The sequence below is a fragment of the Ahaetulla prasina genome, chromosome 5 (genome assembly GCF_028640845.1).
Source record: "Ahaetulla prasina isolate Xishuangbanna chromosome 5, ASM2864084v1, whole genome shotgun sequence".
NCBI lineage: Eukaryota > Metazoa > Chordata > Lepidosauria > Squamata > Colubridae > Ahaetulla > Ahaetulla prasina.
In genome coordinates, this window is record NC_080543.1 from 109,943,974 (window position 1) to 109,968,870 (window position 24,897).

Consider the following 24,897-nt stretch of genomic DNA (forward strand, 5'->3'; position numbering starts at 1 on the left):
ATCAAAGCAGTTACCGTATTTTACAATGTATAAGACTCACTCAGTCCCCCAAAAACGTGGGTGGAAATATCTGTGTGTCTTATACAGTGAATATTGCCGAAGCCTCGCCCACCCACTGATCTCCATCCACTGGCCTCTGCTTCCCAGCAGTTTACCTCCTTGCAAACAAACTGGTCAGCTTCAGTACAGCCTGATTTAGCACAAGCAGCTGATTGGTGGTTGGATTGGCCGCCCAGAATACCGCCTATCAGCTGTTCCAGGCTGCAGGGATCGCCACCGGCCATTGCCACCATTGCTGCCCATTGCTGCTGCTGCCCCATTTTCGGCCTCTGTGCATTCTGTTTTGGGCCTGTTCCAGGCAGTGGAGATAGGTGGCAGCAGCGATCCCCGCCGCCTGGAATGGGCCAAAAACAGAATGTGCGGAGCCTGAAAACTGTGTGCGGAGGCCGAAAATGGGAGGTGTAGAGGCTGAAAATGGGGCACGTGGAGGCAGTGATAGGCTGTTTGCTGTTTGTTGCAAGGAGGTAAATTGCTGGGAGGCAGAGGCAGATTTTCCCCCTCTGGTTTTCCGCCCCAAACCTAGGTACATCTTATACTTCGGAGCATCTTATAGTCTGAAAAATATGGTACTTTGTCCATCCCTGCTGACCCCTTCAACTTTTGTAGCCATTTGTCCATTGTGGGTATCAAACAGGGGTGGGTTTCTACCAGTTCGCCTCGGTTTGGGTGAACTGATAGTGGCAGCGGCAGGAGGCTTCGCCCACCTGCCCAGATGTCACCAAAAATGCTCTGCACATGCGCAGAAGCTTCTGCACATACGCAGAAGTACCACGTGCTTGCGTGCTACCAATAGCAAACCAGTAGCCCCAGGATTTGAACACCACCACTGGTATCAAAGTATCCTTCCATTTTTGTGTGTAAAGTATTTTTACTGCCACCAACATATACAGTATAATATCAAGGTTCCAATTTTTTTCCCCAGGTTCTTTATCCATTAAAAGAAAATTCCTTGTTTTAATCTTTATTTTTATATTCATTTTAAGAATCTTCTGTGTTAAGATGTGAATCCTTCTCCAGTATTTCTTTGTTTTGTCACATGTCCATCATAAATGATAAATGATAAAAAATTCCTTCTTTATGCTTACATTGCCAACATTCATTTCAAATGCCTTTATATATTCTTGACAATTTGAACACCAACCGTACAACTGTCTGCGCATGCGTCAAGATGGCGCGGTGACGATCTTCGCGGTGCGGTCCGCGGCTTTTCCAGGGGGTCTGGGACCGAGAGGGGGTCTTTTTTAGCCCTCCGGTCCCAGACCCTTCCGGAACATCAGAGGAGGCGTTGGGCTGAGGCCCGCCGAGCGAGCCGAGCCGCGAGCCTCGGAACAGCTGATAGGCGCGGCGGCGGGCTCGGCGGTTTTCCTCAGCGTCTCCCCGGGGCGGTGGCTGTTTGGCGGTAGGCCCGGCGGCTTGGCGGCTCCCCTGGTGGTTCTTTGGACGTTTCTCGGTGGCGGCTTTGTCCTGCCCTGCCCTGCCCTGCCTCTGCCCTGCCCTGCCCTGCCCTGCCCTGACTCAGCGGCTCTGCCCCGGCTCTGCCCCGGCTCTATGGCGGTTCAACCCCGGTGTTGGCTACGGTCTGCCTGGGCCTGCGGGAAGATCGGCGGCCCAGTGACGGCCCAATGGCGGCTCTGCGGCTCTGCGGTCCGGCGGCCTTGCGGTGGCTCAGTGGCCCCCTCGGCGGCCCGGCAGCTCCCTCGGCGTCTCCCCACCTTCCTTGGGGTGGTGGCCGTGGCCATGGCGGGCGCTGCGGGCCTTTGGGTCTGGCGGCGGTGGCGGCGGCGGCGGCCCCCCCCAGGGGCTAGGGTTTTTTTTTTCCAACAGTGCTGGATGGGACTTGGCCGGACTTTTCTCCCTTGGAGCCTGGCGTTTTCCTCGGCTTACCCTTGGACTTCTGTCGGGGCCTGCTGGGCCTCTGGCTGGGGTGATGGCCACGGCGACCGCGCTTGGCTTCCGGGTATCGGCGGCGATGGCAGCGGCGGCAGGTGGCCCCCCCACTCCCGAGGACTGAGGGTTTTCGAACAATGCCTGAGAACGGTCTTTCCATCAATGCCAGGGAGGAGGAGAGACGAGAAGATCGATCGCTGAGTGGTAGTGGCGGAGGGTCAGATGTAGCCATCTGGAGGGTTTCGCCCCTCGGAGGAGGACTCGGAGGTGTGGCTGGCCCTCTTTTAGACCCTCGGCAGCTCGGCCTAGGATTGTTCAATCTGGCCTGGAGTGTCGGAGCAACTGGGTATGGAGCCCCTGACATCAAGGCCTATATTGACTTTAACACCAATTGATTGACTTGACGGAGAATGGCTAGTCATCTGTACCTGGGGCAAGTGAGACCGTTTGGGTTTGGGGACAGAATAACGGCCCCATGGAGCCCTGGAAGTCCACGGTTCATCTCGCCAGCCAGGGAGCCTAACCTTGCTATAATAACCGCGCTACAATAACACCTTGACATTTTCACCGGCCTGGATGGACTGCTGACCGTTTTGTATTTGTATTTTTATTTACTTATGCGAAGATTTTCAACCACGGACCTTCTTGCCCTGCGAGACTCCCCTCTCTCGCAGGTCTGGCCCTCCACATTATCGAGGGCACATCTTGAGGACGGGTTTTGGAACCCCGAGAGATGGCATGCGAAATCTAGGAGGCTTAGGGGATTTTTAATGAACTCTTTTAGTCGTTTTTTATTGGGGGATTTTAAGGGAAATTTTAAGGGGAGGGAAAGGCGGGAGCTGGGGTAGCCCGTCGAGGTGGGGCCAGTCACTGCGCATGTTTGCGGCGGAGTGTTATTAGGTCCAAGGTTCCGGGGAGGTGATGTTCCAGGTGACAATTGTGGTTCCATCTGTGTGGTTAGTGGGAGAGGCAGATATGGCGGAGGGGGGGGGCCGTATCGAGACCTGGGAGCACGTGTTCGATGTCTGAAGGCGATCACGTGCTCCGGCCCCTCAGTTCCTACCCGTTCCTCAGGAGGCCATGATCCTCAGAGCTTGGATCTTCGGCTGATGTTATGTAATGCCCGGTCCGTGGTTAATAAAGCTCCCCTGATCTGTGATCTTATTCAGGGGGAGTCCGCGGACCTTATGGGCATTACGGAGACCTGGTTGGGCCCGGAGGGGGGGGTGCCCCTTGTTGAGTTGTGCCCTCCAGGTTTCCGAGCATTTCATCAGCCGAGGGCCCAAGGTAGGGGTGGGGGGGTGGCGGTTGTTATTAAGGAAGATCTAGAGCCGAGGGAGGCCACTGTTCCTCAGATTGCCGGCTGTGAATCCCTCTATGTGAGGTGGGGCCATAGGAATCAGTTGGGCTTGTTGATCGCGTACCTGGCTCCTTGCTGCGTGACCACAGCCCTGCCCGAGCTGTTGGAGGTACTGGCTGCTGTGGCGGTTGAGACCCCCAGACTTATAGTCATGGGGGATTTCAACTTGCCATCAGTTGGCTTGGCATCGACGGCAGCTCGGGAGTTCCAGGCTTCCATGACGGCCTTGGACCTGATTCGAGTAAATGATGGCCCTACGCACATGGGGGGAGGCATGCTGGATCTGATTTATATCTCTGGACAGTGGTTAAATGATCTGGTATTAGACGATTTAGTAACAGAACCAATGTCATGGTCGGATCATTTCTCCTTCGCCTAGACTTCCGAACCGCCATTCACCACCGCAGGGAGACGGAACCTATACGGTGGTTCCGTCCCAGGCGCCTGATGGACCCTGAGAGGTTCCAGACGGAGCTTGGGCCATTCCCTGAGGATCTGGCCCACGGCACGACTGAGGAACTGGTCGTGGCCTGGGAGCGGCCACGGCCGGGGCCCTGGACCGTGTCGCGCCTTTGCGGCCTCTGACCCGCGAGATCTCGTCCGGCCCCTTGGTTCTCCGAGGGGCTGAGGGAGATGAAACGCCGGAGAAGACGCCTAGAGAGCACCTGGAGGTCCAGTCGCTCGGTTGATCGGACACTAGTTAGGACCTATTCTAGGACCTACCTAGTGGCAATGAGGGAAGCGAGGCGCCCCTACGCCTCCACCCTCATTGCGTCGGCAGATAACCGCCCGGCCGCCCTGTTTCCGGTGACCCGCCTCTCCTACATCAGGAGGTGCGGGATGACCTTGCAGGGACGAGCCGAGGAGTTTAGTGGTTATCTATACGATAAAATCGCTCAGCTGAGGGACGGTCTGGACCGAATTTGGGATGATCCAAGCGAGGGAGAGGAGGCACGCCTTGTTGAGCACATTTGGGATGAGTTTGACCCTGTGGCTCCCGAGGACGTGGACAGGCTGTTGGGGAGGCTTCACGGCACGACATGTTTACTGGACCCGTGTCCTTCCTGGCTGGTACTGGCCACTCAGGCGGTGACACGAGGCTGGCTCCAGAGGATTATCAACGCTTCTTTGTTGGATGGGGTTTTCCCTGCCGCCTTGAAAGAGGCGGTGGTGAGACCCCTCCTTAAGAAGCCCTCTTTGGACCCAGCTATTTTGGGTAATTATCGTCCAGTCTCCAACCTTCGCTTTGTTGCGAAGGTTGTAGAGAGTGCCGTGGCGCGACAGCTGCCCCAACACCTGGATGAAGATGTCTATCTAGACCTGCTCCAGTCCGCTTCCGACCCGGATACAGCACGGAGACAGCTTTGGTCGCATTGGTGGATGATCTCTGGAGGGCCAGGGACAGGGATATTCCTCTGCCCTGGTCCTATTAGACCTCTCAGCGGCGCTCGATACCATCGATCATGGTATCCTGCTGCGCCGGTTGGGGGATTGGGAGTGGAGGCACCGATATCGGTGGTTCTCCTCCTATCTCTCTGACCGGTCGCAGACGGTGTTGACAGGGGGCAGAGGTCGACCGCGAGGGGCCTCACTTGTGGGGTCCCACAGGGTCGATTCTCTCGCCTGCTGTTCAACATCTACATGAAGCCGTTGGGTGAGATCATCAGTGGTTTTGGGGTGAGATACCAGCAGTACGCTGACGACACTCAGCTGTACTTTTCCACCCCAGACCACCCCAATGAAGTTGTCAAGTGCTGTCCCGGTGTTTGGAAGCTGTACGGGTCTGGATGGGGAGAAACAGGCTCAAGCTTAATCCTCCAAGACGGAGTGGCTGTGGATGCCGGCACCCGATTCAGTCAGCTGCAGCCGCGGCTGGCTGTTGGAGGCGAGTTATTGGCCCCAAAGGATAGGGTGCGCAACTTGGGTGTCCTCCTGGATGATCGGCTGTCGCTTGGAGACCATTTGACGGCCGTCTCCAGGTGGGCCTTCCACCAGGCTCGCCTGGTTCGCAGTTGCGCCTTCCTTGATCGGGATGCCTTATGCACAGTCACTCATGCGCGCCGTTACCTCTCGCTTGGATTACTGTAATGCTCTCTACATGGGGCTCCCCTTGAAGTGCGCTCGGAGGCTTCAATTAGTCCAGAATGCAGCTGCGCGGGTCATAGAGGGAGCTCCGCGTAGCTCCCATGTAACACCGCTCCTGCGCAGTCTGCACTGGCTGCCTGTGGCCTTCCGCGTGCACTTTAAGGTGTTGGTTATGACCTTTAAATCGCTCCATGGCTTAGGACCTGGGTACTTACGGGACCGCCTGCTGTTACCACACGCCTCCCACCGACCCGTACGCTCCCATAGAGAGGGACTTCTCAGGGTGCCGGCCGCCAAACAATGTCGGCTGGCGGCCCCAGGAAGGGCCTTCTGTGGGGCTCCACACTCTGGAACGAACTTCCCCCGGGTTTACGCCAAATACCCGACCTTCGGACATTTCGTCGCGAACTCAAGACTCATCTTTTTATCCGCGCAGGGCTGGCTTAAATTGGGATTTTAATGTTTAAATTCATTAATTTTAAACGGGGTTTTCTTAGTATGGTAAATTTTAATTATTGGGCTAATTTAAAATAAGTTTTTTAAATCGTATTTTAAATTTGTATATTGTATTGTCGGTTTTATTATGCCTGTACACCGCCCTGAGTCCTTCGGGAGAAGGGCGGTATAAAAATCAAATAAAATAAATAAAAATAAATAAATACATCATCTTATAAAAGTTTTTTTTTAAAAAAATGATAATTTAATGTGAATTTTAGACCTTTCATCCATGTATTCTCCCATTGTTTAAGCATTATATTGTATTAAAAGTTTTTGTCATACAATGCTTTACATAATCATTCTCCAAGTTCAGTTTCAATAACAATTTATAAACCTTAGCAATAATATGTTCATCACCATTACACAGTAGGATTTCCAATTCATTTTTTACAAAATCAAATCCATAGCTCTTTTTGTCTAGTTTAAATCTTTCTTTCAACTGTAAATATGTACCAATGGCAAACACGACCTTCTGATTCCAACTCCTCTTTAGATTTGAGGATAGGGCCACCATAATTAAAATATATTATTTGATAAGTCCACCAGTCTGGTCTCGCCAGCATTTCTTTTCTAAAAATAGCTGCCTGGGGAGACAGCCAAACTTTCCATGACTTTATATTTATCCCAAACTCTTAGGATGGCATGCCTAACAAAGTGATTATTAAAATCAACATTTACTTTAATCCGATCATATCATAAATAGCCGTGCCATCCAAATCTTAATTCTGACCTTTTAGCTAGAATAACCGCTGATTTTGGAGAGTCACCCACTCTTTTAGCTAGACAGAACAACAGGCATCTGATTATAGGGATTCCTATCCCTATAGCTAGTTATCAACAACACGATCTATCAAAACAGTGTGTTAGCCTTGAAGTCTTCATTCAAAAATAAGCAGACTGTTCCTGAATTGTTTTTTCTCTCCTGATTAATAGACCACTGCAAGTACAGTAGAGCTTCCAGAATTTTTTCAACCCACAGGGAGGATTTGAGAGGCATTTGTCTCTATGTATTATTCTGCATTAGAAATTTTAGAGGACATTTAGGTAGTTTATTTATTATTTATTTATTTATTTACATTTATATCCCGCCCTTCTCCGAAGACTCAGGGCGGCTTACATTGTGTAAGTTCACCTTTAGGTTTAAGGCTTTTCTTCTTTGCTTAAGTGAAATATTTGTATATTATTGATAGAACGATGCAGTCTTTATCTGTTCACTGTTATATCAGCAGGATAGTCTTCCTGCTAAATCTTGTATGCGATAATATTTGTGTGAAACAATGACTAAGTATCATGCTACTCTTTATGTTAAGTTTAATTTTTGGTTTAAGGAAAATTAATTTATTTTATTTATTTTTATTTTTATTTATTTATTTTTGTCACAACAATATATGTAAGTATCATACAAAAAGATTATATAGTATATAAACATATATATGAGTAAATATTAGGAGGTATAAGCATATATATATATATATATATATATATATATATATATATATATATATATATATATATATATATATATATATATATATATATATATATATATATATATATATATATATATATATTTTCTGAGGTTTTCACGGTGTTTGTATATAGGTCTTGTTGTTGGGTTTTCTCCCGTGTAAAATTGGAAGTGTCTTGGCGATGTTTCGCTCATGAAGTCTCATTCGTCATCTTCAGGCTTCAACCCGTTAGCTTCTGGGAGCAGAGTGTGATCGCAGCTATTTCTTCCTTTGAAAAGGAAGAAATAGCTGCGATCACATTGCTCCCAGAAGCACGGCTGAAGCCTGAAGATGACGAATGAGACTTCGTCGAAACGTCGCCAAGACACTTCCAATTTTACACGGGAGAAAACCCGAACAACCAAAGACCTATATATATATATATATATATATATATAGGAAGAAGAAAAAAACCACACGTTATCCTTAAGGACTCACCATTCAATGTGTGTGAAAATGAAATGCTTGTTTCTCTTATTCTGTTTACAATAGATGTTTATTCCAGTATTTTATGCCATGGAAATCACATTGTGGGAAATGTATTTTGAATCCATCATTTTCTACACATTTATTATACTGTGATTAGCCTCCACATGTTTGTTTACATTATTCACAAGAGTGTGAGATTGCACTATAGGAAAACATCACTGAATACCACTTTAAGTCATAGAGCTGGAAGGGACTTTGGAGGTCTTCTAGTCCAACTCTCTGCTCAAGCCAGGAGACCTTATATCATCCTAGTCAAATGGTTGTCCAGTTCAGTTTTGAAAACCTCCAGTGATGGAGTCCCCACATCTCCAGGAGGGTAGCTATTCCATTGATTAATTGTTCTCACTGTCAATTTTCCCCCCCTTACTTCTTGGTTGGATCTCTCTTTAACAAGTTTCTACCCATTACTTCTTCCCCTGCCTTCTGGTGCCTTAGAGAATAAGTCAGTCCCCTCTTTATGACAGCCCCTCAAGTACTAGAAGACAATTATCATGTCCCCCCGCATTCTTCTCTTAGATAGGCTAGATATACCTAGCTCTCTCAATTATTCATCATATGATTTAGCCTCCAGATATTTTATTATGTTTGTTGCTCTTCTCTGCACACTTTCCAGAGTCTCATCATCTTTTTTGTATTGTGGTGACCAGAACTGGATGGAGTATTCTAAGTGTGGTTTCACCAATGCAGCGTAATATACTTCTATCATTTCTCATTGTCTTGATCTGTCGATCTGTTGGTTCAGCACAGATCTATGTTGGCTTTTTTGGCAACTGTAGCATACTGGTGGCTCAAACCTAAGTGGTGGTCCACTTGGACAGTTAGATCCTTCTCACAGTACTGCTATTGAGTCAGATACCACCTATTCTATTCCTTTGCATTTGATTTTTCCTTTCTAAGTGCAGAGCCTTACGTTTCTTACCACTGAACTTCATCTTGTTGGTTAGGACCCAATATTCAAGTCTATCAAGATCCATCTGAATCTTGATTCTAAAGTGTTCTTCCCAGCTTGGTATCATCTGCAAATTTGATGCGGTTCCCTTCTGTCCCCTCATTTGATCATTGATGAAGATATTGAAGAATACTGCCCCCAAAACTGAACCTTGAGATCCCCCTTCATGGTCCCCATTGTTCTATCATACTAAGAAGTAGGTTGTAGTCAACTTTGTCATCAAAAACTCAGGATGCATTACTGAAGTCCAAGTATACTCTGTCCACAGCATTTTGCTGATCCTCTAATTTGGTTACTTTATCAAAAAAGGCAATGATGTGTTTTTAACAAACCCATGTTGGCCTTGTTCATCTCTAGGTGGTCACAAATCCTCCATTTGATTATCTTTTCCAATATCTGGGTTTTCCAGATATTGATGTCAAGCTGATTGGCCTGCAATTTTCTGGATCAATTCTTCCTCCTTTTTGTAGATTGGAACCACATCGGCTCTTTTCCAGTTCTCTGGTATTTCCTCTGTGCTACATGAGCTTTGAAAGATAACATTCAGTGGTTCTGAAACTGCACTTGCCAGCTCCTTCAAAATACTGGGGTGTAAACCATATGGCATAGCTGATTTATACTCATCCAGGGTAGCTAGGCATTCGCTTACTAATTCCTTGCCTATTTTGACTTGTATGCCTGTTCTGTCTCCCTTGTTACTGCTTTAGATAGGTCTAATTAGGCAAACTGCCGAAGTCTTTTCTTGGCAAAAGTTCAAAAGCAGAAGACGCCGACAAGAAATAAATGCAGCATTTAGGAGAAGGCTATCAACATTGTTTTCTGACAAAGAGCCCAAACGCCGTTGCTGGTCTTTTAAGCCTTATGGGAGGGGCCAATCATCTCTTGGCCCTACTCCCGAGTTGTCCTCTTTGCTTTAGCTGCTCTTGCCTTCTGACAGCTCTTCTCATGTGTGCATTAGGAACAGGCTCCTCCTGTTCCTCTGCCTCACTACTGTCAGCCCCTGGAGGCTCTGGAGTCCGCATATCACTCCCCGATGGCCTTGGGCCCATCTCTGCCTCTGACGCAGAGTCCTCATCTGGGCCTTCTCCAGCCTCCAGGACTGCCCCATGTTCTTCCTCAGCCTCATCGCTATCCAACTCTGCTGCCAGCTCTGCAGGCTGCTGGCGGACCACAACAGGCTGCTTCTTTCTACTGCCTAAGAACAGATGCAATGAAGGAATTAAGCAATACTACTTCCTCCCTCCTATCCATTACCTTCTTGCCATTTACTTGATGAGAAACTTAATTCGTTGACAAATGCTTTGTACGTTTTAAAACAAGGATAAAGCTTCTGATATCAGATCTAATGCCTCTGACCTTGGTAGGTATTTATCATACCTCTGAGTTAAAGTTCTTTCAAGACGAGAAAAACTGGTTTTCTACAGAATATCACTATTGGGTGACACTTCTGTTAAATCTTTAAAAAAGCAAAGATCGTGAAGAACAATTTGACTCCCTGAATTGGTTCTCATGGTTAGCATGGAAAGCAAGGACTGTGAGTGAGTACGAGTTGTTCCACTGTTTAAAGATCTTGCTATGCTTGTAATTCTCAGACAATGCACCATGGTGTGGAGAAACACAAGCAGGAGTTCTGTCCTTAAAATGTTGCCAGCATTGTTGTACCAGAAGGGCACAGAGAGAAATTGACTCCTTTCTTTTATCTGAAGTCAGGTAAAGGTAAAGGTTCCCCTGCACCTGCGTGCTAGTCGTTCTCAACTCTAGAGGGTGGTGTTCATCTCCATTTCTAAGCTGAAGAGCAGTGCTGTCTGAAGACATCTCTGTGGTCATGTGGCCGGCATGACTAAATACCGAAGGCGCATGGAGCGCTGTTACCTTCCCACCAAAGTGGTCCCTATTTTTCTACTTGCATTTTTTACGTGCTTTCAAGCTGCTAGGTTGGCAGAAGCTGGGACAAGTAATGGGAGCTCACTCCATTACACGGTGCTAGGGATTCGAACTGCTGAACTGCCGACCTTCTGATTGACAAGCTCAGTGTCTTAGCCACTGAGCCACCGTGTCCCCATAGCTGAAGTAGATTCCCCCAAAATACTTTCCTCAGTTTCTGACATAACCATTTTTCCTAGAGCAGAAGGTAATACAGGGGGTCCTCGACTTACAACAGTTCATTTAGTAACCCTTCAAAGTTACAGCGGCACTGAAAAATGTGAGTTATGACTGTTTTGCACAGTTATGACCTTTGCCGCATCCCCATGATCATGTGATCAAAATTCAGATGTTTGGCAACTGGTTCCTATTTATGACCGTTGCTGTGTCCCCTTTTTGCGACCTTCGGACAAACAAAGTCAATGGGGAAGCCAGGTTCACTTAACAACCATGTTGTTGTGGTCCGTCAGCAGCCTAGGGAGCTGGCAATGGAGTCGGACAGCAATGAGGCTGAGGTGAGGCCAGGGCCATCGAGAAGTGAGGTGCAGACTCCAGAGCCTCCAGAGACTGATAGTAGTGAGGCAGAGGAACAGGAGGAGCCTGTTCCTAATGCACGCATCAGAAGAGCTGCCAGAAGGCAAGAGCAGCTCAAGCAGAGAGGACAACTCGGGAGTAGGGCCAAGAGATGATTGGCCCCTCCCATAAGGCTTAAAACAGACCAGCACTGGCGTTTCAACAATGTTTTAGCTGCGTCTTCTGCTTCATCTTCTGCTTTGTATACGTTTTTGTTTTTGTGGCTTCTGGATGTTTTCCAGGAAGGGTCTTTGGCAGTTTGCCTAATTGGACTAAGGTTTGTGAGATAACTGAGGAATTTGAGTTGGGAGGCATTTGTTTTACTTTGAGTTGAAGGACGCTGAGAATGAAGTAATTCCGTGCTGTTCGAATAAAGTTTGTTTGTTTTTTCATGGACTGAGTTTATTACTACCTACTTGGGCCTGGGTCACAACACATGTTACTAACTTTTATCAGCTGCAGTGATCCACTTAACACCTGTGGCAAGAAAGGTCATAAAATGGAGGAAAAGTTCACTTAACAAACATCTTGCTTAACAACAGAATTTTTTTGGTTCAATTGTGGTCGTAAGCTGAGGACCACCTGCATTTCTAAACAAATCCTTAGAACAGGAGAAGCTGTGGCAATGGGGTTCGACAGAGTATGACATTGCAAAAGGAAGAACTGATCCCAGCATCCTGAGTTTCTGAGGATTCTTCGATAGAAGAGAATGGTTACTTCTTCTGCAGATAGGCGAGCTGCAAAAGATCAAAAGAATAGCTATTATTAGCCTGAAAAGAGGCAATAATTTCAAGGGCCAGTAAAAGATACCAACAGATGAAGAAGTGATAGGGAAGGTTTTAGAGTGTGCCGAAATGGGCAAGTTAACAAAAGAAATTAAAGAGAAAGAAGAGACAGATTATTATACAATCTGGAATAAATGGTATGAATGGTTTGAGTCTAGAAATAAAAGGAAAAAAATAAAGGGGAGAAATTAGAATGTCCAGAATATATTAGAAATGCACAATATGTAAATAATAAATATATAAGAATCGAGAAAAGTAAAGCTATGAGTATTAGATAATTTAATGTAAATAAAGAAAAGGGGATAAGAAAGAAAATGAAATAACAAATGTGATATGGGGGGAAAGGTGTACAAGCGAAAGAAGACCACTAAGAAATGCTGTTTAGAAATAGGAAATATTGATATATTATATGTTGTGTGTTTGTCAGATTGTGTATCACATTAAAACTATAAAAAAATTTTTAAAAAAGAGAAAAGGATCTGGGCTTTGTTGTAGCTGCTTGGGGGAACCCATAGAGTGGAAGAGTAGAGAGCTCTATCTCCCCCCCCCAATTCTTGATCATTGCACCCTAACTCTGCCCCTGCCTCTTAGACTGGTATCTGGATACTTTCATTGTCACTGTCTCCTGTGAAGTGTCTCCCTATTAATTCTGGTATTTGAATAAGAATAACACTCTGCTTTATTTTCTGGCGGTTACTAAGGAAAAGTGAAAAAATCATGTAAAAGAAATATATTGTGCTGAAATCCTATCTTGACCATAAAACATTGAGGCGTGCAAAGTAGATTTATTAAACATTTCTTCCTTGAGGTTAAATAAATCTTGCAAGGTGGACCAAATTAAATGCTATTAAAAAAGGGAGAATCAAATGGTAGAAAAATACCTTTAGCGTCAAGAATAATAATCTATATTATTCTACTTAATGTAGAATGATGTGTGTTGGAAAAAGAGAAGTTCAGTGCTGTTCTGATCCAAAGAGTTAGCAAGTGCAAATGATATGATCAGAGCTAGCTCTCGAGAAGTTGGGTTCATATGCGACATAAAAGTAAATTCAGTAATAACATAATAACAGAGTTGGGAGGGACCTTGGAGGTCTTCTAGTCCAACCCTCTGCCCAGGCAGGAAACCCTACACCATTTCAGACAAATGGCTATCCAACATTTTCTTAAAAATTTCCAGTGTTGGAGCTTTCACAACTTCTGCAGGCAAGTTGTTCCACTTATTGATTGTTCTAACTGTCAGGAAATTTCTCCTTAGTTCTAAGTTGCTTCTCTCCTTGATTAGTTTCCACCCATTGCTTCTTGTCCTGCCTTCAGGTACTTTGGAGAATAGCTTGACTCCCTCTTCTTTGTGGCAGCCCCTGAGATATTGGAACACTGCTATCATGTCTCCCCTAGTCCTTCTTTTCATTAAACTAGACATACCCAGTTCCTGCAACCGTTCTTCATATGTTTTAGTCTCCAGTCCCCTAATCATCTTTGTTGCTCTTCTCTGCACTCTTTCTAGAGTCTCAATATCTTTTTTACATTGTGGCGACCAAAACTGAATGCAGTATTCCAAGTGTGGCCTTACCAAGGCATTATAAAGTGGTATTAACACTTCACGTGATCTTGATTCTATCCCTCTGTTTATGCAGCCCAGAACTGTGTTGGCTTTTTTGGCAGCTGCTGCACACTGCTGGCTCATATCTAAATGGTTGTCCACTAGGACTCCAAGATCCCTCTCACAGTTACTACTATTGAGCAAGGTGCCACATATATGGTACCTGTGCATTTTGTTTTTTTGGCCTAAATGTAGAACCTTACTTTTTTCACTGTTGAATTTCATTTTGTTAGATAGTGCCCAATGTTCAAGTCTGTCAAGATCCTTTTGTATCTTGAGCCTATTTTCTGGAGTGTTGGCTATTCCTGCCAGCTTGGTGTCATCTGCAAATTTGATGAGTTCCCCATCTATCCCCTTGTCCAAGTCATTGATGAAGATGTTGAAGAGTACTGGGCCTAAAACCGAGTCTTGGGGTACTCCACCGCATACTTCCCTCCATGTAGATGTAGTTCCATTGAGGACTACACGTTGAGTGCAGTTGGTCAGCCAGTTACAAATCCATCTGGTGGTGATGCTGTCTAACCCACATTTTTCTACTTTATCTAGTAGTAGGTTATGGTCTACTTTAGCAAATGCTTTACTGAAGTCCAAGTAAGTTATATCGACAGCATTCTTCTGGTCCACTAATTTTGTCATTTTGTCAAAGATTTCAATGAGATTAGTCAGGTATGATCTGTTTTTGACAAACCCATGTTGGCTTTTGGTTATTACTTTGTTTGTTTCTAGGTGTTGGTGATTCGTTGCTTGATTATCTTTTCCAGAATCTTCCCCGGTATTGAGGTTACACTGATAGGTCTGTAGTTTCCTGGATCTGTTTTTTTTCCTTTTTTGAAGATGGGAACTACATCAGCTCTTTTCCAGTCCTCTGGCAGTTCCCCTGTGCTCCAGGATTTTTGAAAGATATAGTTCAGTGGTTCTGAGATCTCATCTGCCAGTTCCTTCAGAACCTTGGGGTGTAATCCATCCGGTCCTGGTGATTTGAACTCGTCTAGGATAGACAGGTGTTCACTTACCATTTTTTCCCCTATTTTAACTTGTGTTCCTAATCTGTTTTCTGTGGTGCAGTTTTTGATAGGTTGGATTGTTTTTTTCCTTTTGTGTAAAGACAGATGCAAAAAATGAGTTAAGTAGATCTGCTTTCTCCCTGTTGCTTGTCACCTTCTTGCCACTTTCTCCCAGCAATGGGCCAATTGTTTCCTTTACTTTTTTCTTGTTTTTAAATCATAGCTATCCAGATTCACAGAACAATCTAGACCAGGGGTGTCCAAACTTGGTAACTTTAAGATTTGTGGATTTCAACTTCCAAAATTATGGAAGTTGAAGTCCACAAGTCTTAAAGTTGCCAAGTTTGGACACCCCTGGTCTAGACATAAACCACGATTTATGGACCAAAAACGCAGATTCACATAATGTAACTCAATATGACATGTCATAGTCCTCTTTTTCACTATCTGTTACTCAAATTTGAACTTCTTGAATCTTTTGGAGTTTGTGTCATCTTACATTGTTTACATAAGGTGATTATTGCATCCTGGAAACTTTTTTGAGTAGTATATGTACTTTTAAAAAAAGGAATTTTTCAAAAAAGACAAAATATATCTAAGTTGTGATTCAATGTATGAATGTGACATTTGAATATGTTTGTTTCTGCTTTTAGGCGCTTCGTCTGAATAATGCAGCCATGTCAAAAACTACAACTGGTCAGATTGTAAATCTTTTGTCAAATGATGTGAATAAATTTGATCAGGTAAGCCCTGTGGGAGACCTTTTCTTTTTATTCATAGTAAAATAGAATGAAAATTCTTGGGTTTGCTTGTATGTACATGCAGTAGATAATTTTTTTAAAAAAAGACTGTAGAATCCTTTGTGGGATGCATCTTATATGCGGAGAAGTGTGATTTCCAAACAGTCTTTTTAGAATTAAGGATTTTGATAAGAATAATTTACACAGTAGTCTCTAATCTTATAGAGGACTTTGTTCTTTTTCCTCTCTTTCTCTTTTTTGGGATTGGGGTGCAGTAGAGGTGGAGGGTTTATTTTTATTTATTTATTTATTTATTTATATCCCACCTTTATTATTTTTACAAATAACCCAAGGTGGCAAACATATCCAACACACCTTCCATCTCCTATTTTTCCCACGACAACAATCCTGAGTCATGTTTAGGAAGGCACCACATAAACACGACTCACAGAACAGCCCAAAGCATGTATTTCAGTAGAGAGAAATTCCCTGAAGATGGACTCCAGCATGAGTCCAAAAACTTGGAAGAGTAAATCTCTAGTCCTGATGATTGACCCAAATTCAATCTTGCATAGTTCTGATATTTCATGGTAGTCAAGAAAGTATGAACCAGGTGTGACTGTGCTTAGGTTTGATTAGATCATTCAAGGTCAGCTAAGTGAAAGTTCATTATTTTACCTTGGGCAGCTCACTTGGCTAAGCCCTGCCTGTAGATGATTTTGTATAGATTAAAAATATGTATGCTGGTTTCATGAGATATGGGTTAGAACACTCACAAACCAGACAGCATGAAACTTGTGTCATGTGAAGGTTTTCTTAAATGTCCTGGATAAATTTTACCATAAAACATGGACACTAAAGATATAGGCCTCAGATGTGGAGATCATCAGAGATGACAAATGTCAGGGTAAAAAGAAGATATATCTCAGATGGTGCAGGCACTTGCTGAGGCCTGGAGATTCCATCTTTGTAAGGAGCAATTCCAGGGCAGCTCAAGTGACATGCAGAATTTAGGGAAAACAACAACTTTTTAATATATATATATATATATAAAACCTTACATATCCAGATATAGATTATTTCTGGGTCCCACAAGACTTTCCCCCACTCATGCAAGAAATGTGTGCACTACACTGGTAGCTGTCGTGATTTTTCTGCTTCCAGTTCATTTCGTGGGTCATGTGTCTTTCTTTTTTGCCTAGGTAACTATTTTCTTGCATTTCTTATGGGCTGGACCTCTTCAGGCAATAGCTGTGACTGTCCTTCTGTGGCTTGAGATTGGCCCGTCCTGCCTTGCAGGAATGGCGGTGCTGATTATTCTTCTTCCCTTGCAAACCTGCATTGGCAGACTTTTCTCAGCTCTGAGGTAAGAGTGATTGGGGTCCTGTCCCTTCAGAGTTATTAAAAAAAACTCTTTCAATTCAGCACTGTTAGTTCTTCTAGTCTGTGTTTTTTTTAAAGGTTATATACTGTCAGAGTGTTTACAATGTGACTACTATTTTGAGACAACCCAGGAGCAAAATACAGGACACAGAGGTTTTGTCATTACAAACAGAGGTTTATATACAGGCTTCTACATACACACATACAAGTGGTAGGCACATACCAGACAAGCAATCATTCTTCTTCAACTCTACATGGAGAACTACAGTGCAGATACGCAAGGAGAATGACTGATACACGAGGAGAGAAAGTGACGCCCTCTAATGACCTCCTTTATATAGCCAGCTTCTTAAAGGTCAATAACCCTGCTGACTCATCCTCAGTCTTAAAGGGCTGGTCAGCTTTAAATCATTACCCTGACATAAACTTTGAACATAAAGGTTCAAAAACAGGTGTCTGCTAAATCTGGCACCAGTAGAATAGAGATCTTCTTTAAATTTCATCTTTATTATACCTTCAAAGACATACACAGGGCACAACATTTGTTTTTCTTCCCAAAGCAAATTACAAAGCAGAATTTTTTAAAAAAAGTTACAGAAGTCGGGAAAAGGAGCATAGAAAGGGGCAGAATTCATGGCTTGTAAGTTTTGATTACTTTATTTTAATTATTTATTTGTCAATCAAATATAAGATAACAGGTAAAAGTATAAACATAATTTGGATACATGAAAAGAGTAAGTAAAAAGGAATATTAGGACAGGGACAGTAGGCGCGCAGGGGATGAGGTCAACAGTAGACAGTTTAAGGTTAAAGTTTTGGGGGTTTGGGGAAGAAACTACAGAGTCAGGTAGTGCATTCCAGGTATTGACCACTCTGTTACTGAAGTCATATTTTCTACAATTGAGTTTGGAGCGGTTTACCGTGAGTTTGCATCTATTATTTGCTCTTGTATTGTTGCGGTTGAAGGTGAAGTAGTCATTGACAGGTAGGACATTGTGGTAGATAATTTTATGAACTATGCTTAGGTCAGACTGATGTCTGTGTAGTTCTAAGTTAAATTAATACATTTTATTAATTAAATAATTAATAAATTAATACATTTATTAATTAGTTGCAGGACCCAATCTAGGTCGGACACCAGGAATAGACATTTTGTCTTCCAAGCTTTTCATGCTGAAGCCCATCTTCAGGAAACTTCTCTCTAGCAGAATGTGTGCTGTTCTGTCAATGAGTGTTTTTTTTCTCCAGTGAGACCAGTCTATCAGGGCAACCTGATCTACCCAAATAGGGGATGGAGCATGCTGCTTCTGCTTTCGCCTTTCAGCCCCAATCCAGGAGCCTTCGCAGGCAGTCGCTTTCGCAACGAACTATTTTTGTGTTCAATTTATATTTTACCAACAAAGAAATAAAGGGAGATTAGTATAGATCTATTTCAAGCTATTTACTGTAGCTTGTTCTGTGAATGGTATTTATATAGTGCCCGTTGTATATGTGGCTTTTTAGATGTTGATTGGGGTGTGTTGATGGCTGGCTGTTAAGGCGTTAGCTGTCATTTGCTTGTGTTGCCCAGCCCTCACCTTCTAAGTACTTGATACGCTGGTAGTAAGCCAGCACACCTGTTGATTGACAAGGGGCCTATTTCATAGGCTTCAATCACTTCCCTGGCTGTTTTTGTGCCTGCTCGACCGGCAATCTTAGTAGCTGCATTGATTAATTAGTGTTTCTTTTTAAATGTCTGGGTATGGACAGCTTAGCACAGTGTTGGTTAACCTTTTCAGCACCGAGTGCTGAAACTGGAGCACGCTGGAGTACTGGAACCCAGAAGAGAGCAGATGGCCGGTGAGCATGTGTGCGGTGGCCAGCTGCTCTTCTGGGTTCCATCATGCGCATGCCGTGACAGAACCTGGAAGAGCAGATGGCGACGGTGTGTATGCCCACAGAGAGGGCTCTGTGTGCCACCTCTGGCACGCATGCCATGGGTTCGCCATCACGGGCCTAGCATAAAGCATGCATGGCCAGACTTTAGGAAAAAGGCCTTGTGATATAAAAATGTAGATATGGTGAAATGCCGAACCTTGGACGTGAAGAAGAAAATCTAGAAGTGAGAGGAATATAGAACTCAGAGAAGACATGGATAATATAGGTAGTCTTGTATTAGAATGACTTATAACCGGAGTGAAATCCTACCGGTTCGGACCGGTTCGAGAGAACAGCTAGGGATTATGGGCATCAGTTCGCTGAACCGGTAGTAATTACCCCTCCTTAGCCCCACCCTTGCCTGGCTGGTCACTGCTCACCTCTTCCGGCTGCTCGATATTCCACAGAATTCAATGTTAAATGCAGCAGAGAGAATGCTAACTTTCTCCCTCCATTCACAACAGACCTGCTGCAGCCTGTCCCTTTTAAGATAGTCCCCAGGAGGGAGGGGGACCTGTGGGGGGGGAAAGCATCTGGAATGGAGCCATTTCTGTGAAAGGGAGGAAAATGGGGAAGGGAATTTTCCTGCCTGTCATCCATTCCTCAATCTCAGCATAGACTGAGGGAAGGATTTATTTATTTATTATTTATTTATTTTATTTGATTTTTATACCGCCCTTCTCCCGAAGGACTCAGGGCGGTGTACAGGCAAGATAAAACCAACAATATCAGTATACAAGTTAAAATATCATTTAAAAAACTTATTTAAAATTAGCCTGAAATTAAATTACCATTAACTAAAAACCCCATTTAAAAATTAATAAAATTTCCCATTAAAAATCCAATTTAGGCCAGCCCCGCGCGAATAAAGAGATGTGTCTTCAGTTCGCGACGGAATGTCCGAAGGTCAGGTATTTGACGTAGACCCGGGGGAAGCTCGTTCCAGAGTGTGGGAGCCCCCACAGAGAAGGCCCTTCCCCTGGGGGCCGCCAGCCGACATTGTTTGGCGGACGGCACCCTGAGAAGTCCCTCTCTATGGGAGCGTACGGGTCGGTGGGAGGCATGTGGTAACAGCAGGCGGTCCCGTAAGTACCCAGGTCCTAAGCCATGGAGCGCTTTAAAGGTCGTAACCAACACCTTAAAGTGCACTCGGAAGGCCACAGGCAGCCAGTGCAGTCTGCGCAGGAGCGGTGTTACATGGGAGCTACGAGTAGCTCCCTCTATCACCCGTGCAGCTGCATTCTGGACTAACTGAAGCCTCCGAGTGCACTTCAAGGGGAGCCCCATGTAGAGAGCATTACAGTAATCCAAGCGAGAGGTAACGAGCGCATGAGTGACTGTGCATAAGGCATCTCGATCAAGGAAGGGGCGCAACTGCCGAACCAGGCGAACCTGGTGGAAGGCCCTCCTGGAGACGGCCGTCAAATGATCTTCAAACGACAGCCGATCATCCAGGAGGACACCTAAGTTGCGCACCCTATCCTTTGGGGCCAATAACTCGCCTCCAACAGCCAGCTGCGGCTGCAGCTGACTGAATCGGGATGCCAGCATCCACAGCCACTCCGTCTTGGAGGGATTAAGCTTGAACCTGTTTCTCCCCATCCAGACCCGTACGGCTTCCAAACACCGGGACAGCACTTCAACAACTTCATTGGGGTGGCCCGGGGTGGAAAAGTACAGCTGGGTATCATCAGCGTACTGCTGGTATCTCACCCCGAAGCCACTGATGATCTCACCCAGCAGGGGCGAGAGAATCGACCCCTGAGGGACCCCACAAGTGAGGCCCCTCGCGGTCGACCTCTGCCCCCCTGTCAACACCGTCTGCGACCGGTCGGAGAGATAGGAGGAGAACCACCGATATACGGTGCCTCCCACTCCCAATCCCCCCAACCGGTGCAGCAGGATACCATGGTCGATGGTATCGAACGCCGCTGAGAGGTCTAATAGGACCAGGGCAGAGGAATAACCCCTGTCCCTAGCCCTCCAGAGATCATCAACCAATGCGACCAAAGCTGTCTCCGTGCTGTATCCGGGTCGGAAGCCGGACTGGAACGGGTCTAGATAGACGTCTTCATCCAGGTATTGGGGTAGCTGTCACGCCACGGCACTCTCTACAACCTTCGCAACAAAGCGAGGGTTGGAGACTGGACGATAATTACCTAAAATAGCTGGGTCCAGGGAGGGCTTCTTAAGGAGGGGTCTCACCACCGCCTCTTTCAAGGCGGCAGGGAAAACCCCTTCCAACAAAGAAGCGTTGATAATCCTCTGGAGCCAGCCTCGTGTCACCGCCTGAGTGGCCAGTACCAGCCAGGAAGGACACGGGTCCAGTAAACATGTCGTGCCGTGCAGCCTCCCCAACAACCTGTCGACGCCCTCGGAGCCACAGGGTCAAACTCATCCCAAATGGGCTCAACAAGACGTGCCTCCTCTCCTCGCTTGATCATCCCAAATTCGTCCAGACCGTCCCTCAGCTGAGCGATTTTATCGTATAGATAACCACTAAACTCCTCGGCTCGTCCCTGCAAGGTCATCCCGCACCTCCTGATGTAGGAGAGAGCGGGTCACCCAAACAGGGCGGCCGGGCGGTTATCTGCCGACGCAATGAGGGTGGAGGCATAGAACGCCGCTTCCCTCATTGCCACTAGGTAGGTCCTAGAGTAGGATCTAACTAGTGTCCGATCAGCTTCGAGCGACTGGACCTCCAGGTGCTCTCAGGCGTCTTCTCCGGCGTTTCATCTCCCTCAGCCCCTCGGAGAACCAAGGGGCCGGACGAGACCTACGCCGGGTCAGAGGTCGCAAAGGCGCGACACGGTCCAAGGCCCCGCCGCTGCCTGTTCCCAGGCCACGACCAGTTCCTCAGCCGTGCCGTGGGCCAGTTCCTCAGGAATGGCCCAAGCTCCGTCAGGAACCTCTCAGGGTCCATCAGGCGCCTGGGACGGAACCACCGATAGGTTCCGTCTCCCTGCGGTGGTGAATGGCGGTTCAAGGTCTAGGCGAAGGAGAAATGATCCGACCATGACATTGGTTCTGTTACTAAATCATCTAACACCAGATCATTTAACCACTGTCCAGAGATATAAATCAGATCCAGTGTGCCTCCCCCCGTGTGCGTAGGGCCATCATTTACTCGAATCAGGTCCAAGGCCGTCATGGAAGCCAAGAACTCCCGAGCTGCCGTCGATGACAAGCCAACTGATGGCAGGTTAAAGTCCCCCATGACTATAAGTCTGGGGGTCTCAACCGCCACAGCAGCGAGTACCTCCAACAGCTCGGGCAGGGCTGTGGTCACGCAGCAAGGAGCCAGGTACGCGATCACCAAGCCCAACTGATTCCTATAGCCCCACCGCACATAGAGGGATTCACAGCCGGCAATCTGAGGAACAGTGGTCTCCCTCGGCTCTAGATCCTCCCTGATAACAACCGCCACCCCCCCACCCCTACCTTGGGCCCTCGGCTGATGAAATGCTCGGAAACCTGGAGGGCACATCTCAACAAGGGGGACCCCCCCCTCTGGGCCCAACCAGGTTTCCGTAATGCCCATAAGGTCCGCGGACTCCCCCTGAATAAGATCGCAGATCAGGGGAGCCTTATTAACCACGGACCGGGCATTACATAACATCAGCCGAAGATCCAAGCTCTGAGGATCATGGCCACCCGAGGAACGGGTAGGGACTGAGGGGCCGGAGCACGCGATCGCTCTCAAACATCGAACGCGTGCTCCCTCAACTCGGTACGGCCCCTCCCCCCCGCCATATCTGCCTCTCCCACTTACCGTATAGATCGAGCAACCCTCTAAACCTGGAACGTCCTCCCCCCCTGCCTTCAGACAAGATGGAATAGTGTCGCGAACTAGCACAGGGGCTGGATCCCCCCCCGACGGGTTCTCACCCCCACCCGTCAAATCCCGCCCCCCCCTTAAAAAACCCTTGTTTAAAAAACTATTTAAAAAACCCCACAACTTCTTCTTGGTCAGATACCACCTCTCTGGGTCCCAAGACCCTTCGTTAAGGTAAGCCCTCGATAATTTGGAGGGCCATTCCTGCGAGGCGGGGGAACCTCGCAGTCGTAGTAGTTCGGCAAACGAGTATCTCATGGGAAATAGTCAATATACAGCGAAAGGATGTCCATCCCTGACCGGCGGAGATGTTCCGGTCGTACCGATAGTTCGTCCGACCCGGTATTAGTCATATTACTGGCCACTCGGGCGATGATATTAGTTATAGTCCGTAGAAAATCCAAAGGGTCCAGAAACAACCAAGGGGCCGAAAGTCCGATCCCGATCTAATGACCTCCACCTCGGAGGTTGGCATAATAGCCTTCCCTTGGTTGTTTCCTCGGCTACAAAGATGGAAAAAGTCAATAGCCGGGATAAAAATCTCCCTCGGGTTCCCGGCAACGTACCATCACGGGACAAAAACCCGTGTGGTACGATAATCGGGACGAGATCATGCCGCCAGTGCCGTCAGTGCTGTCCATACCGCCGTCCGTACCACCGCCAACCAGCCGCCAGATTTTACCGCTGGGCCCAACAAGGCCCCAGCACGCCGCTGTGCCGCTGTTGTGAGTGACCAGGCCCAGCCACCTCTGTCGCCGATGGAAAAACAACCCGGAAAGATGTAAGCCGTTGGTGAAATTACGGCATTTTTGGCAGGCCTTGGCAAAAAGTCAGCAGTGGGGGGAAGAACGATGTTCCGGGCCATGAAGGGAGGAAGGAAGGAAAGGGGAGGGGCAATAATCATGCCCGTGTAGGCCCCATTCCAACCACCGGTGTTACCTGCGGTCCAACACCCAGAACCCAGCATACCGCCGTCGATGTCGATGTCCTCCATCCTTCATCGGTGTTTGGCACGCTCCCCCAGCCGTTGATGACATCCGCGGCCGAAAACCGGCCGCCAAACAGCTGGGTCAGGCCGGGCGTCTCATCGCGCCCCCCCCAACATGGCCGCCGCCATCCGCCGCTGTTCAAGGACTTCGGCTCCGCACTCAGCAGCCGAGAGCTCAATGAGGTCCAAAGACCTCGCTCTCGGCTGCCGGGAGAATCACACAACCGGAGCCGGGACCAAGCAGCCAGGTGGCCGGCAGAACTGCATTGCGGCCGCCAAACAGCTGAGTCGGGCCGGGCGTCTCCTCGCGCCCCCCCCAACATGGCCGCCGCCATCCGCCGCTGCCCAAGGACTCCGGCTCCAAACTCAGCAGCCGAGAGCTCAATAAGGACCAAAGACCTCGCTCTCGGCTGCCGGGAGGATCATACAACCGGAGCCGGGGACCAAGCGGCCAGGCGGCCGGCAGAGCAGCATTGCGGCCCGAAGGACTCTCAGCCGCCGTCTCCACGAAGCTCAGAACGCCGCCATAACGCGCATGCGCAGAAGAAGAAGATTTGCCTTTTCTGCAAATCTGAGGTAGACAGGAATATTTCCCTCCCCATTTTCCTGCCATTTGCGACAAGGAGTGGCTGGGAGGGGAGGGGCTGGGGAGGAGCCCCTCAATGTGAGTGATGTTGAGTTGGCCACACCTACCCAGTCACATGATCCAAACCACACCTACAGAACCGGTAGGGGATTTTTTAAAATTTCACCCCTGCTCATAACCATTCATTCAGTGATTGTTCAAAGTTACAAAGGCCCCGAAAAAAGTACCTTATGACTGTTTTTCATACAACTGTTGTAGCATCCCATTGCATCCTATTGGTCATGTGATCAAAATTTCAATGCTTGGCAACTGCCATATATTTATAATGGTTGGAAGGTCACGTGATCACCTTTTGCAACTTTCTGAAAAGCAAAGTCAATTGGGAAGCTAGATTAACAGTCATGTTACTAACTTAACAACTGCAGTGCTTCATTTAACAACTGTGGCAAGAAAGGTTGTAAAACAGGGCAAAACTCAGTTAACAATTGTCTCACTTAGCAAAAGAAATTTTGGGCTCCATTGTGTCCAAAAGTCAAGGATTAGCTGAATTTGAATTGAAAGTGGAAAATATTTCTCAATTTTTTCCCTACAAAATAGGTTCTCGGATCTTTCTGAGCTACTTGTAATTGTATATAATATACAATTATATTCCATAATTGCAAATCTTCAGATTAGAAATGTAGACCTGGAACTAGCTGTTACTTCTGCAAGTATTTCAAGGTTGAGC

General features: G+C 46.7%; 1 protein-coding gene across 1 annotated transcript in view; it reads left to right on the forward strand.

The window, feature by feature from the left end:
• The window catches only part of ABCC4 (ATP binding cassette subfamily C member 4), a 222,824-nt gene that overhangs the window by 32,739 nt on the left and 165,188 nt on the right, over positions 1-24,897 (forward strand). Inside the window, exons 5-6 of the mRNA XM_058184767.1 lie at positions 15,375-15,464; positions 16,664-16,827. Coding sequence (XP_058040750.1) covers positions 15,375-15,464; positions 16,664-16,827 — 254 coding nt within the window. The remainder of the gene's footprint in view (positions 1-15,374; positions 15,465-16,663; positions 16,828-24,897) is intronic.